A 20636-nucleotide genomic window follows, 5' to 3' on the forward strand; every position below is an offset into this window, starting at 1 on the left:
TAAAAGGGGATAAAAAAACAAAAAGGAAATGGACCTATGTGGAGAAAAATATTTAAAGCAGCTCTTTTCTGGGCACAAAAAATGGGAAATTGTGGATGTGTGTAGAGGACCAGAACTTAGGAAAGGTGTACTTGAATCAAGGACAGCAGGGTGCTTATAGTTAAGCACCTACTCGGTGTGATTGATGGAATAATGGTTCTTTAGTTAAATATATATTTAATGTGCTGTAAGGACATAATCACTCTAGTTGACATATACTTAGTGTGATATGGGGATGTAATGTTCTACAGTTGGCACATGCTCAATTGCTGTAATGATGTAATTGTACTGAGGTATTTAAGGATTGAGAGGACTGGGAACTGAGAGTCTTGGACACAGACACAAAGAAATCTCCAGATTTCATCCTTGACCAGCTAATTCTGCTTTATTAGGAATTTTCTTCAATTGATTTTTGCATCTCTTCCATTTGGCCAATTCTGATTTTCAAGTTATTCTTCTGTTCATTGGATTCCTGTGCCTTTTGTACTATCTAGTCTATTCTTTTTTAAATGTTGTTTTTGTCAGTATTTTTGCACTTCTTTTACCAAGATATTAACTTTTTCCCATTATTTTCTTGTATCACTCTCATTTCTCTTCCCAATTTTTTCCTCCACCTATCTTACTTGATTTTAAAAATCCCTTTTGAGTACTTTCACATTTTGAAGCCAATTCATAATTTCTTTAAGACTTCAAATATAGGAGTTTTCACTTTGTTGTCTTTTTCCTAGTTTGTGTTTTGATTTTTTCTGTCACCATAGTAACTTTCTATACTCAGGATATTTTTCTGCTGTTGGCTCATTTTGCAGCCTATTTCTTGACTTTTAACTTGATGCTAAAGTAAAGCTCTGCTTCCAGAGTGGTAGGAGCACAATCCCAAGATTCAGGGTTTCTGTGAATCTGTTTTCAGAGATAATTTTAGGGACCTTCAAGTTTTCAGTTCTTCCAAGATCTAAAAAAAGGTGTGTTACTGCCCTCCTGATCTTTATCCAGGTATGGGTAATGCAACAATCCTACCCCTGGTACAGCAAAGTGTTGGAATCCTTACAAACTGCTAACTAATTAGAGTTGATCTAATCTTACAAGAAGATTTTGGCCAGAACCTGAAACAAGGTACTAAGTAGAACTAATTAGTACGATGCTTGTGTTTACACCTTTGTGCTCACACCTCCCTTAAAGCTCTTTGGGCCAGAGAGCACTATGGGAGAAAACCCATAATCCCATTCTCTCAGAAGATTCACATATAAGGCCAATGAGGAGAGAGAGCTATTCCAGAATACATTTTCCACTTGGCTGGCTGGTCGCAGAGGAGAGTTCTGCTGGATTGGAGAGGAGCGACTCTGGTGCAGACAGAGAGCACTTTGACAGATTTCAACGGAATTATGCCAGAAGCCCTCTCTCCAAGGCAAGGCAGAATATATTCCACTTGGCTGGCTGGTGGCAGACGAAGAGTTTTCAGAGGATAAAGCTACGAGTGGAGAGTTCAGTGGACAACCAGATTCATCTTCATCTCACACCACTGTAGCTGGTGGCTGGGCTCCTGCACGCCCCCCACTGAGACCAAGCTGGTCTGAAAGACTCACCAGAAAGCTAGCCGAGCCCCAAGTGAAGGAGACAAGAGATTCATTCCATCTCTGTGCTGGTTGGAGGCTGAAGAAAGCAGAGGCAGAGGCTAACGGACAGAACCTTTGGATTTGGAGACATTCGGAGGGCTCTAAGCTAAACCGGCTGTGTTTTGAGAAGAACAAGGACTCCAACATTTGAACTCATTACAGCAAAGTATTGAATCTTAAGAGCCATCTTTGGAAATCTGGACATGATGTGCAGGCCTCCAGAGCCCCTGGGCCTCAGCTGTAATGGTTAGAGCACCACAATACCACACTGCTCAGAAATATGATTGTTTCTGGCTCTCAAGGTCTTCATCCTTCTTTTTCATCCATCTTCATGCATTATTTCAATCTTCCACTCTTACTTATTCCAGATATAGAGACTTAACGTTACACATAAAGCATCACTACTTTCAGTGGCCCTTTTTCCTATTTCCTATGGGCTTCTGGCAAACTTTTTGTGCTCCAGATTGGAAGAGATTGATAGTTTTACAATAGATTTCTAGATCACTATTCAATTTATTGTAAAGGTCAAAGTTTTGCAAGAGTCAGTGCAAAGCAATTGGACAGATTGCTTTTTGTTTGGGTTTTCTGCCATTTTGGCATAAAGTATTTAGCCCTTAGGAATAATTATATTCTCTCCAATTAGAGTTTTAATCCAATTACTGGCATTGCCAAAACCCATTTTACCAATGTTTCAAAATAGAAAAAAGGTCCCTAACATACATTATATTGTAGGAAAACATTCATAAAACTATAGTATAAGCAGAAATTTTAGTTATTTTGACACTTTTATTATTAATATCTTTGTGCTAATAATATAAAATCACTTACGGATAGAAATTTAGAATAAGAAGGAATGACTCTGACAATTACATTTATTTACACACAGCTATGTGACTGAGATTCAGTTTCATCATTTATAAAACAGAGATATTTACACTATTTACCATACAGAGATATATTGAGGAAAGTGCTTTGTGACCATCAAAATAATTTATAAATGTGAGTTACATAGATTCTGAAGAAGTAAAGATAACTACCAACTATGTGATTAGGGAAAGCATTCTAGTGCAGGAAGTTTGCCATATTCAAGTGATTTGTTGTTGTTGTTCAATCATTTTAATTGTTATGTTTGTATCCCAAGGGCCTGGCACAGTGCTTAGCAAATAGCAAATGCTTAATAAATGTTTATTGATTGACTGATAGACATTGAACAAAGGCAGAAAAATACAAAGGCATAATTGCCATAAGGAAAGCCAAAAAGCTTTAAGAATATATAGTCAACCTTAATTCCATATTTTTGAATTTTAATTAATTTTAATTGTCCATATATATTTACTTTTATAAAAAATAATTTTAATTAAAAAACTCACTTGAATACAAAGCTTTACAACTTTACCTTTTGTCTAATCTAAGTTTGGATAGCCAAAAGATCAGCAAACTATATACTAAACACAAATGTGATCAATATTTTTCATTGGGGCATTACATAGTTATTTGAAAGTCAAAGTTCTTTGGGTTAAAATTAACCTGACTAAATCCAAAAAGGAAACAAAATTTATTTATTTATAATTCATCAAAAGCATGTTGATATTATCCAAAAGCAAGTATTACCACACTTATTTTATTAAAAATTATATTCTAAAAAGCCACATAGAGTTAGCTGTCATTAAAAAGCTGTTTAAAAAATGAATACCATACCATTAATAATCTCTTTATTATTAAATCACTTCTCCACTTTTTGCAATCAGGTACTATCACATAAATTATGAAATAACTAATAATAAACAATCTTAAGTTACTTATATATTTTTTAACCATTGTAGCATCTTCTCCTAAATGTTCTTAAACTTGATAATTTACATATTTGAATATTAAATATAAGAATAGTGTACATACCTCCATCCATCTTTTGGGAGATAACTGAAAGCTCCATCAACAACACTTGCAAAGAATTGCCCTCCTGTGATGAATAGTGTGTTAACAGTTACTAATCTGCCTCTTAAATTGGGTGGAGAAACTTCTGCAATGTACACTGGTACTGTCATGGAAGCAATACCTACAAAAGAAGCGATGAAAAATAAGCATAACATTCATTATATCTTATCTTTTGTCCCAAATGTTAAAATTAGATAACTACATATGTTTGTATAAATTTACACACATCAGTTCTTGGCCTCCAGTTAAATGTAATATGTATAATATAATATGAGATTGATTCTACCCATTTTCCACTATATTTTCATTTATATTTTATTTTTATGAGCAGATAGGTAGAACTGGGCAACTAGATTAATTCAGTGAATAGAGTACACACCTTGTAGTGAGAAATATCTAAGTTCAAATCCAGCCTAAGACATTTACTAGCTGTATGACCTGAAGTAAGAAACATATACCTTATTAATAACTTGGGCATGAATAGCAATACCAAACAGAAGTTAAACATGTTACCAAGGTTTTGAAGCTTTGGAAGAGAAACTAAAGACCACAAAAGCACAGGCTGACTTTTCTTCACTGTTGCCTTTTTAAAAGAAATAGTAACCCCTCCTGTACCGCTATACTTCATGCTCTTAATTAAAGAATATTTTAAAAGGGCAAATGAGATGAGATAGCAATCTGTAAGGACCAAGAAGAGCCCAAATCCCTCATACATATGCCAATGAAGAAATTAAATTGATTCTGTATATTAATTTGAATCTATCCTATAATTTTATTCTGTATTACTGACCCACTTTGTATGATTGCTCAAGCTGCATTTCTTTGTCTATAAGTAAAGTTTAGAAACTCAATTCTTCTGCTAATCACTGTTCTATTATTGCCTCAAGGAAATCTGTTATCCTTGAGGGATTCAGGTAGACACCCAGGGAGTGGAATCCATTATCTTTAATTCTTCAGGGAGTCTCAAACAATAACTTTGTTCTTTGTTTTCATGTACTTCCCAAAAGAATATGAAGGCTAGTAAGCCCTATTTTGTAGTCTTTGGCTATTGAGAGAAATCAACCAATTTGTTGGTTCTAATAAATTGATCATGCTCAGACTGTTGTTTCTCAGTTTATCTTAATTTTCAAATGTAAATAAAAAGAACCAACTATAGACACCTCTACCCAGACCATAGCAACATAAATGAAACATAGAATACTGTGGAAACCACAAAATAGACAATTAGGGATAGATGGAAGATTCAATGCTAAGAAGCCCCAGAGAAACTGAACAGGAATTTCAAGAGGAGGCCAAGACTAGAAAAAGACCTTAGGAAGAAACTAAAAATGGGGAGGGGAGGAGGATGCAAAGTATCTCTAGAGCAGCAGAAAGAAAAGATGTTAGGAGCAGGGGACTTCTGGCTACAGCAGAAGAAAAGTTCCAGAGCTGTATTCAAAAAGCTTTGCAATAACCAGTAACCAGATAATCTGGACCTAAACCATAATATGAGGTGATTAAATAATTCTTTGGGGTGAGACATACATAGTCTTAGCCACCACACTCTGGATTTATTATAATAAACATAGTTGGAATAAGGAGCAGGAACCACCCTACCCCTTACAAGCCAGATGCGGAGACTCCTGATATGTGCAAATGAAAGAAAACAACAAATATAACGAAGAAATATCTTGGAATGAAAAAAGATCACGTGGGAGACAATACTCCCAACAAGAGTCCAAGTAGATCCTCAGAGAGAAAAATACTCTGGCTATAAGGATTATAAGAGTACAGGAAGAAATGAACCAAGAGGTAAAAACTGAAATGGCTAGGGATTAAAGAAAGGCAAGAACTGAAACTTTGGAAAAGACAATAAGGAATCGTGTCCTAGAATTGAATTTCCTGAAAGTTAAAATGGGACTTTCAGTAAAAGACTCAAAGAGGCAAAAAAAAATTATTTTAATTAAAACATTTGAAAACAGAAAAAAATTAAGTAATATAATATCAAAAGCAAATTATCTGAAAAAACAAGTACACAAAATACAATCTAAGAATTGCCAAATTATATGAAAATGATAATAAAAAAAACTAGGATACCATATTTAAAAAATTATGCTTCAAGTTACTCGTAATGTTTTAAAATGTGTGTAAAAATGTAAATACATATACACACATATATTTTAGAGCAAGCTAATTAAAGAAATGGATAGCCAGGTGGTACAGTAGAATATTGTGTCTAGGAGAAAGACTTAAGGTCAAATCTGACCTCACTTGTGAACCTGGACAAATCACCTAGCCAAACTGTTTGCCTCGATTTCCTCCTTTGTAAAATGAGCTGGAGCAGGAAATGACAAACTGTTCTAGTATCTTTGAAAACTCTAAATGAGGTGACCAAGAGTCAGATATGATTAAAGTGTCTGAACAACAATAAGAAAATTAAAGCAATTAGCATCTGGATGCAATTTGTATGATGGGGCAAAGAAAAGTCTAGACTAAGAATTTAGATGTTGTTTCATCACTAACTTGCTGTATGACATTTCTTTTTTTATTTCTTTAAAAAATTTTTAATGAAAATTGTCCACATATCTTGGAACCATAGGTAAGTAAAAACAGAAAATAACAAATGTTAAAGGGGATGTGAAGAAAATGAGAAATTAATACAGTGTTGACAAAGTTGTAAATGATTAAACCATTCTTTAGAGAAATTTGGAATTATGCCCAAAGAGTTATAAAACAATACATTATACCCTTTGACCTGGCAATACTACAATTAGCTCTGTATCTCAAAGAGATTAAAAAACAAAAATGAAAAGGACCTATATAGACAAAAATATTTATAGCAGCTTTTTTTTCTGGTGCCAAAGAATTGGAAATTATGGGGATATACATCAATTGGGGAATAGCTGAATAAATTGTGATATATGATTATGATGGTATACTATTGTGCAATAAGAAGTGATGAACAGGATGCTCTCAGAAGAACCTGAAAACAATTCCATGACCTGATGCAAAGTGAAATGTACTGTGTACAAAGTAACAGCAATATTGAAATTTGATGAGCTATGCACAATATAATTATTCTCAGCAATACAATGAAAATATGTTAAATGAAAAATCTTTGAAGAAAAAAATTAGAAGTTAATTGAAGTCCAAATAATTTAGTTCTAAAGAACTAGCAGGTCCAGGAACAAAATATAGAAACAATAGAAAAATGTATCCAAGAAAATGAAAATAGTAAGACAACATACCAGAACTTGGGAGAGGAGGTGAAAGTAGTGTTCAGAGGAAAATGTTTATCTTTAAATGGATTCTTTAACAAAAAATAAAAAAATTCAACTAAATGCAAAAAAGTTACTAAAAAGAACTAGAAAAAATGAAAATGCTCAACTAAATGATTAAGAAGAAATTATAAAAATAAAAGAAACAAATTTTAAAGAAAAAAGTTATGCAATAAACAAAGCTACATATTGTGTAAAGTTCACTCATTCCTTTCTACTTCCCCCTTTTCCCCTCCATTGACCCCATTCTACCTCTCCCATTCCCTTTTTCCATGCAATCTTGTCTTATCCCTTAATTTTATTTTTTTTAGATACCAATTCTTCATATTCAACTCATAGTTGTGCCCTCTATCTATATATATTCCTCCTAACTGCTCTACTAATGAGAATGTTGAGTTACTATTTGCATTTTTGTTTTTCTTCCCAGGTTATTTTTACCCTCTGAATCCAATTCTCCCTGTGCAATAAAAGAACTGTTCAGTTCTGCAAACATATATTGTATCTAGGATATACTGCAACATATCTAACATGTAAAGGACTGCTTGCCATCTAGGGGAGGGGGTGGAGGGAGGGAAGGGAAAAGTAAGAACAGAAGTGAGAACAAGGGATAATGCTGTAAAAAAAAATTACACTGGCATGGGTTCTGTCAATAAAAAGTTATTAAAAAAAAAAAAGAGAGAATGTTGAGTTACAAGTATCATCTTCCCATGTAGGAATGTAAATAGTTGAACTCTAAGTCCTTTATTATTTTCTTTTCCTATTTACCTTCTTATGTATCTCTTGAATCTTATATTTGGAAGTCAATTTTTCTACTGAGTTCTGGTCTTTTCATCAAGAATGCTTGAAGCCATTCTCCAATTGATAAATGGTCAAAGGATATGAACAGACAATTTTCAAATGATGAAATTGAAACTATTTCCACTCATATGAAAGAGTGTTCCAAATCATTGATCAGAGAAATGCAAATTAAGACAACTCTGAGATACCACTACACACCTGTCAGATTGGTTAAGATGACAGGAAAAAATAATGATGAATGTTGGAGGGGATGTGGGAAAACTGGGACACTGATGCATTGTTGGTGGAGTTGTGAATGAATCCAACCATTCTGGAGAGTAATCTGGAATTATGCCCAAAAAGTTATCAAATTGTGCATACCCTTTGATCCAGCAGTGCTACTACTGGGCTTATACCCCAAAGAGATACTAAAGAAGGGGAAGGAACCTGTATGTGCACGAATATTTGTGGCAGCCTTGTTTGCAATGGCTAGAAACTGGAAAATGAATGGATGCCCATCAATTGGAGAATGGTGGGGTAAATTGTGGTATATGGATGTTATGGAATATTATTGTTCTGTAAGAAATGACCAGCAGGATGAATACAGAGAGGACTAGCGAGACTTACATGAAGCTAAGTGAAATGAACAGAACTAGGAGATCATTATATACTTCAACACTGTATGATACTGTATGAGGATGTATTCTGATGGAAGTGGATTTCTTTGACAAAGAGAAGATCTAACTCAGCTTCAATTGATCAATGATGGACAGAAGCAGCTACACCCAAAGAAAGAACACTGGGAAATGAATGTAAACTGCTTGCATTTTTGTTTTTCTTCCCGGGTTATTTATACCTTCTGAATTCAATTCTCCCTGTGCAATAAGAGAACTGTTCTGTTCTGCACACATATATTGTATCTAGGATATACTGTGGCATATTCAATATGTATAGGACTGTTTACCATCTAAGGGAAGGGGTGGAGAGAGGAAGGGGAAAAATCAGAACAGAAGTGAGTGCAAGGGATAATGTTGTAAAAAATTACCCAGGCATGGGTTCTGTCAATAAAAAGTTATTTAAAAATAAATAAATAAAATAAAAGCGGGGAAAAAAAAAAAAGAATGCTGGAAAATTATCTATTTCATTGAATATCTGTTTTCCCCCCGAAGGATTATGCTCAGTTTTTCTGGACAGATGATTCTTTTATCCTCTAGAATATCACATACCCAGCCCTGGACCTTTTCTTAATATAGCAAATAATATTTATCTAAAATAATGAGCAAACTTTACATGAAATAGAGAAATATTAAAGTATTTTCCAATAAAATAAGCAAAAATGCTGATTATTGCCACAATTACAATGCTAGAAATGCTATCTCTAGCAATAAGACAGAAAAAAATCTAGAGAATAAGCACAGAAAAAAAGGAAACAAAATTATTGCTTTTTGAGTAGAATGTATATTAAAAACCTTGAGGAGTCAATGAAAAACAACTGAAGCAATTAGTAAAAGTAGCAAAATTGAAGTCTATAAATCTATCTGAATTATCAGTATTTCTGTAGAAAACCAAAAAGAGATAGAAAGAGATAATCCATGAAAAAGTACCATCTATTATTTTGAGTCTATCTACTCAATCAGAGCCAGAAATTACATGAATCCAACTATATAACTAACACTCTTTAAAGATACAACACTAAATAATAATTACTCATTATGTCAAGCCAATATAATAAAAATTAGGATACTGCCTAAATTATCTTAGGGGTAAATTAACTTCAGCCTTTATGAATGAAACTTCCAAAGGATTATTTTAGAGAGTTGAGGAATAGGGGAGAATTAAATTTAAATGGAGGGAAAAAAGGTCAAAAATCTAAAAGAAAAGGTGGGTAAGAAAGGAGACTAGCAGAACAAGATCTCAAACAATACCACAGAAATCATTAAAATGTTTTGGTATTTTTAAAAAATGGCAAAATTTATTAATTGAATAGATCAAGTATATAATATACTGTAATGAGCCAGAACTCTGAAACAAGGATTCTTACAAGGTGCTAACTCAATTTCACTTACAAGGTGGAATTGATAAGGCAATAGTTATCTAGTTTAGCACGGTGATTAATAGTTCTCTAGTTCAGCACATGTACTTAGTACTTAATATAGTTCTACAAGATTCACACCTATGGTGATGTGATTATAATAGAGTATGTAAGCTAGGACAAACTCAGCCAGAGACATTCATTCCATCCCACCTTTGTGGTGTCTGGAGGCTAGAGCACAAGCCCCTGGACTCAGAGATTCATTCCATCTTACACCATAGTGGTGACTCTCCTCCTTTGCTTCTCCACTGAAACCAAGACTCTGGAGGACCTCCAGAAAGCTAGCCAAGCCCTAAGTATAGGAGACAGACTTTGAAGGAGATAATAAAGAATTTGGACTTTATTCCTGGCTATTCATGTGATGATTACTTTCCTGAAACGAAGGCTGGTCCAGAGAACTTCAGAAAACTAACCAGAACATTACAATATTCAGAAGCAAACAGAGAAGCACATTGTTGTCTAAAACTCCAGTAAATGTGGTAAGGATTCAATATTTGGAAAAAGCTGCTGAAAAAAATTGGAAAGCAACCTGGCAGAAACTAAGTATTGGCTCATATCTCCTACTATGAGCAAAGATAAGCACCAAATGGGTACAAGACTGAGATATGAAAAGTGACATTCTAAGGAAATTAGAGAAGCAAGTAAATTAGATTTATTAATAGAGGAAGAGTTCATAACCAAACAAGAGGTAAACATGGATCACAAAAGACAAAATGGAACATTTTGATGGCATGAAATTTGAAAGATTTTGCATAAACAAAAATTCTATTTTTATAATTAGAAGAGAAACAAGTAATGGGAAGGGGACCTTGTCACCAAAATTTCTCTGATAAAGAGATCATGATGCTTGGTCAAATGTATAATTCTGCATCTTTTTCAGCAGATTAAAAAAAATAAGAAGAAAGGGCAATTTTCAGAGAAAGAAATACAAACTATAAATAGCAATCTGAAAGTGCTCCACATTATTACTATTTAGAGAAAGTTGAAACAATTTTGAAGTTCCACCTCAGAGACGTAAATCTGACAATGATAACAAAAGGAAAAAAAATGAATAATGCTATGCTGGAGGGTCTATGGGTAAATATACACTAGTGAACCAGCTATATGAAAAGTAATTTGGAACACTGTGTACCATGTTACTAAACTGTCCATACCCTTTAATCAGATAATATTCGGAAGGAGCAAAACAAGTATTTGATTAAGTGCTTACTATATGCCAGACACTTTGCAAAAAGCTTTACAAATTTAATCTAATTTGATCTTCATGATGATTCTGAAATGTAACTGGGAGCTATTACTATTCCCATTTTATAGTTGAGGAAACTGAAGTTGAAGGAAACATATAAGATAAATGATTTGTCTAGGGTCATGCAACTAGTGCCTGAGGCCATATTTGAACTTGTCTTCCTGATTCTAAGACCAGTGCTCTATCTACTGCAACACTTTGTGGCCTTTGTGACCTAAAGAAAAAAAAAATTAAATCAAGAAAGGGAAAAAATACCAAAATGTTTGTAGCATTTTTTTTATTTTAGTAAAAATACTAGAAACTGCATCTAGAGAAGTCTATCACGATTGAATGTGTCTTTTTTGTTGTTGTATGCTTGTTTGTTTTTTCTTTCTCATTTTTTCCCCTTTTGAGCTGACTTTTCTTCTGCATCGTGATAAATGTGGAAATATGTTTAGAAGAATTACACATATTTAACCTATATTGGATTACTTGCTGTCTAGGACAGGGGTAGCTGGTAAGGGAGGCAAAGATGGCAGTTCTGCAGACAAAAGGCAAGAAAAGTTAAAAAAAAAAAAGGAATTTGAAATATGCTGAATCATATAGTTCAGGGGATCTAGAAGATAAGAAAGGGACTCAGAACCACGCAACAGAATACAAACTGTTGCTTGTGCAATCTCAGTTTGCTGATGCTGGCCCAGCCCAACTAGCAAAATGGCACAGTCCTGGTCTTCATATGGCACTGTTAAGTTACCTTGCCCTACTACAGCAACCAGAGGCAAAACCAGTTTTTCTTCTACACCATCCAATCCTCTTCTAGATCCCTTTCAGTTCTCGAATTACCTTTCCAGGGTATCACATTGGTATTACTGCTAATCAGACCATGTATACACTAAATGCCAATTTAATTGATCTTTGTAGGATACTGAATGATATCAGACAGAAATCTGATGGATCAGTTTTTCTTACTTTTGATTTCCCTGAAGTCATGAATGTTACCCCTGTGTTTTTTTCTATTTCAACTGAAGCATAATATATTCTGCTCTAGTCTTTTACCATTATGATTACTGTGAATACTATTGTGGAAAAAATATTATGAGGATTTTCATAATTATCGATATGATATATGTAATAAATATATTAATAATCTAATAATACCCTAATAATGTGTATTTTTCAATTACCATTTTCCCATTAAACTCTGATTGAGAATCAGACTCTTACAATGAAGCTTGAAATGATAGATCAATTCTTGACAACTTTTTCCTGTGTATGTTAAGTGAAGTGAATCAAAGTTTGCAGTATCAGTTCTTATCACAGAACTCTGGTCCTGTCCCCCACCAAGTAATGACCTCCAGGATTTGAAACAATCACTTAAGAACTGTTCCTATAGGACTAAGTGGCACAATGAATAGAGCACTGGCTTTGAAGTCAGGAGGACCTGAGTTCAAATCCTGTCTCAGATACTTAATACTCACTAGTTGTGTAAATCCTTCCCCCAACTGCCCTGACCAACCCTCCTCTTTCCTCACCCCTCTTACCCCTCCATCCCCCAACCTCCCACCCCACCCCTTTGCAAAAAAGAACTGTTCCCAAACAATGAATTGGAAATTGAGTATATGCTCCTCTGTAGAGGAATGACTGAATAAGTTATGGTATGTAAATGTAATAGAATATTATTGTTCTATAAGAAATGATGAATAGGTTGATTTCAGAAAAGTCTGGAAGATTTACATGAGATGATGTTGAATAAAGTGAGTAAAACTAGGAAAACCTTTTACAAAGTAAAAGCAAGATTATTCAATGATAAACTATGATGGGCTTGGCTCTTCTCAGCAATGTGATGATTCATTAAAATTCCAACAGACTTAGGAAAGTGCCATCTACATCCAGAGAGAGAACTTTGGAGACTGGATGTGGATCAAAGCACAGTATTTTCGCCTCTTTTGTTTGTTTTTTCTTACTCATAGTTCCCCCCACCTCCAACACACACACTTTGGTCTAACTTTTCTTTCACAACATGAAAAATATGGAAATATGTTTAAAAAAAATAAGAATTGTTGCCACAGGACTGGAGAACACCCATATTGTCCTTTCTTCCTTGGCTTGTCATGGGAAATCACGCAGGCCCTGAAAATGATTGTATTTTAATTTTTGTGATTTGAGTACAAAATCTCTACTTTTCCTGCAACATGAAGAGGTCTCTTGTTCAGGAGAACTTCCAGTTTTCAAACTGTAATCCTAATTCTGAAAGTAATTAATTAAATCACTACTTGATCTCTAAAATCTATCTCTAGGACTGCTTTGTATGACTCTAGCTATTCACAATTAGAGAACAAGCCTGTAAAATTCTGTTAATACTCTCTTATAATAATAGTATTTAATTTTTTCTCAACTATATGCAAAGATAATTTAGAAAGATAGTGCTTATCATTTTAAGGAATGTTCCCTTGATTTGTATGCTCTATATTGTTTTGTTTTTGTTTTTGTTTTAGCTAAGACAATGGGGTTAAGTGACTTGCGCAGGGTCACACAGTTAGGAAGTGTTAAGTGTCTGAGACCAGATTTGAATTAAGTTTCTCCTGAGTTCAGGGCTGGTGCTCTATCCATTGCATTACCTAGCTTTCCCCCATATTGTTTTAATAGGAAAAATGATGTTTTTATCAGAAGCTTTTAAAGTATGTACTGAGATAATTATATGACTTCTGTTGTTTTGTTATTGGTATGGATAATTATGTTAATAATTTTCTTAATACTGAACCAACTCTGTATTCTTGGTATAAATCCCTCCTGGTAATAGCATATGGCTCTTGTGATATATTGCTATTATCATCTTGCTAGTATTTTGTTCAAAATTTTTGCATCAATTTTCATGAGGGAAATTGGCCTTTAGTTTTCTTTCTCTGTTTTATCTCTTCCAAGTTTAGGTATCAGCATCATATTTGTGTCATAAAAGGAGTTTGGTAGGGCTCCTTTGTCTATTTTTCCAAACAGTTTATATACTATTGGATTTTATACTATTTTTTTTCATTTTTAGTAAAATTCACTTGTAAACCCATCTGGCCTTGAGGGCTGAATTTTCTTATTAATGGCTTGTTCAATTTATTTTTCTACAATGGGGTTATTTAGGCATTCTTTTTCCTTATCTGTTAATCTGGATACTTTGTAATTTTGTAAATATTCATAAATTTTGCTCAGATTATCAGATTTATTGGCATATAATTGGGTAAAATATTTCTGTAACTCACTTAACTTATTTAAGAATTTGGATACTATATCACAATGCTGCACATATGTTTAGCATTACTATTGCTTCATTGACTATGGTACCTTTTATTGCAAGATATAGTTTCTTTCCTTATCTCTTTAAATTAAGTCTATATTTGCTTTTGCTTTTTTTGAAATCAGGATTACTACACCTGTTTTGTTTTTTACTTCAACTGAAGCATAACAGATTCTGCTCTGGCTAATTATTTTTACTCTGTTTTTGTCCCTCTGCTTCAGTTATGTTTCTTGGGAAAAAAATAATAAAAAAAAATTCTGTAGCATTCTGGTTTATCATTCACTCTCCTATTTATTTCTATTTTATGGAGAGTTCATCCTATTCATATTCACAGTTAGGATTACTAACTAGGATTGTATTTCCCTCCTTTTTTTTCCTCTCACTTTTCACCCTGTCTTTCCTCCAGTGTTTAGCTTCTGTCTACCACCTTTCCCAGTCTTTTCTCTTTTCTGTTACTCCCTTCCCACTTTACTTATTCACCTTTCTTCCTGTTTTCCAATTCAATAATATAGATTTCTAAATTCTATGAACTGTGTATATTATTCTCTCTTTGAGCCATTACTGAAGAGAATAATGATTAAATGATGCATATATCTTGTAAATAAAAAGCTATAATAAAAAAATTATAGTCGTAAGAAAGCTTGAAATCCTTTTATTTTATTGAATGATAATTTTCCCCCTTGATATATTATGCTTAATTTTCCTGGGTAAGTGATTCTTGGTTGTAGTCCTGCTCCTTTGCCTTCCAGAATTTCATGTTCCATGATCCTTTAATGTTGCAGCTGCTAATTCCTTTGCAATCCTGACTGTGTTTCCCCAATATTTGAATTATTTCTATCTGGCCACTTGCATTAATTTTTTGTTGACCTGATAGTTCTGAAATTTGGCTATTATGTTCTTTACAATTTTTATTTTATGATCTCTTCCCAGAAGTGATTGGTGGATTCTTTCAATGCATATTTTACCACACATTCTAGAATATCTAATGATATCTTGAAAAATCCTGTCCATGTCCTCTGTTTGATTTTGACTTTCAGGTAATCAAATGACTCTGATATTGTTTTTCCTGGATATATTTTCCAATTCAGTTATTTCTTCAAAGCAACATTTTACATTTTCTTATATTCCCTTGAACTTGTTTGATTTAAATGAATGGATGCCCATCAATTGGAGAATGGTTGAGTAAATTGTGGTATATGAACGTTATGGAATATTATTGTTCTGTAAGGAATGACCAGCAGGATGAATACAGAGAGGACTGGCGAGACTTACATGCTAAGTGAAATGAGCAGAACCAGGAGATCATTATATACCTCAACAACGATACTGTTTGAGGATGTATTCTGATGGAAGTGGATCTCTCCGATAAAGAGAGCTAATTCAGTTTCAATTGATCAAAGATGGGCAGAAGCAGCTACACCCAAAGAAAGAACACTGGGAGATGAATATAAACTGCTTGCATTCTTGTTTTTCTTCCCAGATTATTTATACCTTCTGAATTCAATTCTCCCTGTGCAACAAGAAAACAGTTCGGTTCTGCACACATATATTGTATCCAGGATATACTGTATCCTATTCAACATGTAAAGGACTGCTTGCCATCTGGGGGAGGGGGTGGAGGGAGGGAGAGGAAAAATCGGAACAGAAGTGAATGCAAGGGATAATGCTGTAAAAAAATTACCCTGGCATGAGTTCTATCAATAAAAAGTTATTTTTTAAAAAAAAGAACTTGTTTGATTTATTAGCTTCCACTTACCCAGTTCTAACTTTAAGGAGTTATTTTCCTCAGCTTTTGTACTTCCTTTTCCATTGATCAATTCAACTTTAAAAGTAGTTGTCTTTTTCTAAGCTATTGTCTTTTTTCATAATTCTTTTATATCACCCTAATTTCTTTCCCCAATTTTTCTTCTACCTCTCTGATTTTCAGCTCCTTGTTGAGTTTTTCCATGAGTTCCCCTCCCTCTTGGGCTTGAGATGATTTCTCATTTTTCTTTGGGGCTTTGCCCATAGGTATTCTGACATTATGTCTTGATCTTCCCTACCACCATCATAACTTTCTACAGTCAGATACTTTTGTTGTTGTTATTGCTGTTTACTCATCTTTTTTTTTTTTTGGCCTTTGTCCTTTCTTTTAAATTTTATCTTTGCACCTGGGGTGTAAGGGGCACTGTCTCAGGCTTCTTGTGCCAGTGCCTGAAGACCTGACTTTTTAGCTAATTGTACATTGATGTTGCCCTGAGACCCACAGTGGATCTTCATATCTGGAGCTACACTAAGGAGATGGTATACTGTATGGCTGGTGCTGCTGAGGGCCTGAGGGGTTTGGCAGCTTGCTTGGTGCTGAGCCAGATCTTAATGCTAGTGTCTGGTGTATGAAATAGCCTGTGATCTTTTTCTGCCGTTCCCTGGGAGTACACTGAAATATTTGGTGGTCTGGTCTTAGGCACCTGCTTATTTTTCCAAGGCTATATTATAATATGTGGTGAAGGCCTCATGATGGCAGCTGCCTGTTTGCTTAATCCCCCACAGGTTTGACTTGTTTTAGTGGGGCTTCACTGAAGCAGTTCTCAAGCTGCCCATTTTCCCATTTATGCTGAGGCACATGCAGTCCAAATGCTGGCATTTGTCTGTTCCAGGCAAATGTGTAAATGCCCAATTATGTTTTCTGAGTTTTCATTATGGTAATAATAATTTTAAGTGTCTTTGTCAGCCAGAATTTTAATAGATAGATGAGAGAACCCTTATAATTTATCTCATTTTAGTGGGACATTTATTACTGATAGTTCTGTATTAAACTTTTTGATATCTTATAAACTTTGAGATAATGTACTTTAACTGTATATTTTGAATTAATGCAAATTTTAAAAAACTATCACATATACAAATGCCAAAAACAGGACAATACTTTAATGGGAAAAAATACAACATAATGTTGGTGTAATTAGTTCTCAGTATAGAACCTTGAATAAATGGATTTCTTAATTTATAAAAACAGTTACTGAAAATGGTCTTAAATGTAATTGATATTGGTGGGCTCTTTTTGTGACATGTAATGAGAAAAGTAGTGATGGAAGCACACAATCTGTTCTGGCCATTAATGTCAGATAATTTGATGATTAGAAGAACAGTTATAACTATGACATACTTCACTTGTACCTCTCAATAATATTATTTTTTTAAAAATAATTTTTATGATATTATTATGATAAGATTAAAAGGAATGGGCATATTTTGTATTGTCTTTAGATATTATATAGTGGCCATTTCTTAATATTTTCTATTTTCATAAAAGTTGAAAAAGCAAAAGAAATTATATGTCATAAAAAGCTTTTTTGAACAAATAAGATTAATGCAGCCAAGAATAGAAAGAAAGCAAAAAACAGTAAAAAAATTTACAACAATTATCTCTGATAAAGGCCTCATTTCTCAAATATATAGAGAGAACAGAATTAAATATATAAGAATACAAGCTATTCCCCAATTGATAAATCATCAAAGATATGAAAAGGCAATTTTCAGATGAAGAAACCAAAACTATCAGTAGGCAAATGAAGAAGTGCTTTACATCACTACTGTTTAGAGAAATACAAATTAAATAACTCTCAGGTACCACCTCACATCTGTCAGATTGGCTAATGGAGCAGAAAAGTAAAAGGTTAAGTGTTGGAGAGGATGTGGGAAAATTGGGACATCAATATACTATTGGTGGAGTTGTGTACTTATCCAATCATTCTAGAGAACAATTTGGAACTTTATCCAAAAGGCTATAAAACTGTGTATATCCTTTTACCTAAAAATACTACTGCAAGGTCTGTTTTCCAAAGAAATTGTTTGTAAAAAGGAAGAAACACATTTGCGCAAATAAATATATATATATATATATTACACATATCTTTTTGTGGTGAAAAAAATTGGAAATTGAGAGTATGCTCATTTATTGGGGAATACCTGAATCAATTCTAGTATATGATTGTGATGGAATACTATTGTGTTATAAAAAAATAACAAACAAGAAAAAAATGGAGAAACATACACGTTCTGTTGCAAAGTAAAGTGAACAGAAGCAGGTGGACAATGTACATAGTCGCAGCAATATTGTGGAATGATTAAGTGAATGACTTAGCTAGTCTCAGCAATACAATGATGTAAGATCATTTCAAAGGACTATGATAGAAAATTCTATCCACTTCCAGAAAAAGAACTAATGGATCAAAAAATACTTTAAAAAAAAATTTCTTTGTTTGTCTTGGCTTTGCTTTTGTTGTTCTGTATTCTTTTTTTCAATATGCCTAATATGGAAATGTGATTTATAATAATCCATATCACAGTATCTGCCTTCTTGAGCAAAGATGGAAGAAATTTGGAATTCAAAAATAATTTTTTAATGTTAAAAATTGCTTTTACAGGTATTTGAGAAAAATAAGACAAAAACATTCTTAAAACATTAAAAAATGACATCAATATGTGGCTATCAAAAACTATCATATGTATAAATCTACTGCACAACTTCTTTGAAACAGTAACAAACATTTACTGAGTATGCCTTATGTACATAGGTATTGTTTCTTTATGTTTTTTATTTTAATTTTTAAAGCACTTTATTTTTTCTAAATACATGGATAATTTTCAACATTCATTTTTGTAAAACTTTATGTTTCGAATTTTTCCCCTTCCCTCCCTAAACTCCTCCTCCCCAAGAAGCAAGCAATGTGATATAGATTAAATATGTGCAATTATTTTAAATATAGTTCCATGTTTGTTATGTTGTATAAGAAAAATCAGATTAAAAGAGAAAAAACATAAAAAAGAAAAAACCAAGCAAACCATCAACAATAACAAAAAAGTTAAAATACTATGCTTTTATCCATATTCAGTCTCCATAATAGTTCTCTTTCTAGATGCAGATGGAATTTTCCATCCCAAATCTATTGGAATTGCCTTGAATCACCTCATTGTTGAAAAGAGTTGTTGAAAGGAGTCAAGTTCATCAGAATTGATTATCACATAATCTTGTTACTGTGTATAGTATCCTCTTGGTTCTGCTCATTTCACTCAGCATCTGTTCCTGTAAGTCTTTCCAGGATTTTCTGAAATCAGCCTGCTCATCGTTTCTTTTACAACAATAATATTCTACATATACCATAACTTATTCAACCGTTCTCCAACTGATGGACATTCACCTAGTTTCCAGTTCCTTGCCACTATAAAAAGGGCTGCTACACACATTTTTGCACATGTGACTTCTTTCCTGGTTTTTATAATCTCTTGGGATACAGACCCAATAGAGACAGAGTTTGCTAGTTTTTTAGTTGATTCCCTAAATATATCATCATATTATCTGCAAAGAGTGATAATTTTTCCCCTCATGACCTACTCTTATTCCTTGAATTTCTTTTTCTTCTCTTATTGCTAAAGCTAACAATATTGAATAATACTGGTGATAATAACTTCAACCCTGATCTTTCTGAGAATGCTTTTCCCCATTATAGATGATGCTCGTTTTAGATTGATACCACTTTTAATTTCACTTCTAAATTTTATTTAAGCTAGTTTAAGTCATAAACCAAAAGTTCTTACAGAAGACTATCAATTTCTTAAATTTCAAATGAACACCCAAATTTAAGGTTTCAGAAATATCTATCTTCAAGGTTAGGTGCATTTCACTTCTTTTCACTTCATCATATTATTTCCTCAAGTATTTCTTTAAAATTATATGTCTAATAATTAGTATCACAAAAATAATATCAGAGGAATCCATATTTTAAAATCTGCATTAATAAATTTGCTTTTACAATTTATTATGATACTGTTTTAGACAACAATATGCAGTAAGAAAAGAATATCAGTATTGTCACCCATTTATAATATAATTATCTGGAAGATTAACACTTTTTTCTATTATGTCATTTCCTTTGCTATTAGTTGAATACAGTGATATAAAAGTTATTCTCACTGTGAATTTAATCCCCAATTCATAGATTTTTACCTATCAAAAGAAGAAAATTGAGAAGAAGAATTTATTTTTTAACTTTTTAGTGGCAAATTTTGTTGGATTGTATCAATTTCTCCTCATCAAATAATCTAACAAAAGTAGATAAACTCACAGAATTCACCAGCATTTCCATACATTACCAAGAATGTCCAATAGCAAGAGAGAAAAAGTGAAATTTCATTTAAAATAACAGCAGGAAATAATAAATATTTGGGAGTCTACATCCCAAGACAAATACTGGAATCATATAAACATACATACAAAATACTTTTTCATACAAAAAAGATCTAAACAATAAAAAAATATTAATTGCTCATGAGCAGGCCAAGCCAAAATAATAAAAATGAAAAATTTGTCTAAATTAATCTATTTACTTAATACCATACCAAACATCAAAAAATTATTTTGTAGAATTAGGAAAAAATA

General features: G+C 33.2%; 1 protein-coding gene across 1 annotated transcript in view; it reads right to left on the bottom strand.

Moving 5' to 3' along the window:
• SLC2A13 (solute carrier family 2 member 13) overlaps positions 1–20636 on the bottom strand; it is a 141902-nt gene that overhangs the window by 113269 nt on the left and 7997 nt on the right. The window contains exon 2 of the mRNA XM_052000189.1: positions 3546–3705. Within this exon, the coding sequence (XP_051856149.1) occupies positions 3546–3705 (160 nt within the window). The remainder of the gene's footprint in view (positions 1–3545; positions 3706–20636) is intronic.

This window comes from Antechinus flavipes, chromosome 5 (genome assembly GCF_016432865.1).
Source record: "Antechinus flavipes isolate AdamAnt ecotype Samford, QLD, Australia chromosome 5, AdamAnt_v2, whole genome shotgun sequence".
Taxonomy (NCBI): domain Eukaryota; kingdom Metazoa; phylum Chordata; class Mammalia; order Dasyuromorphia; family Dasyuridae; genus Antechinus; species Antechinus flavipes.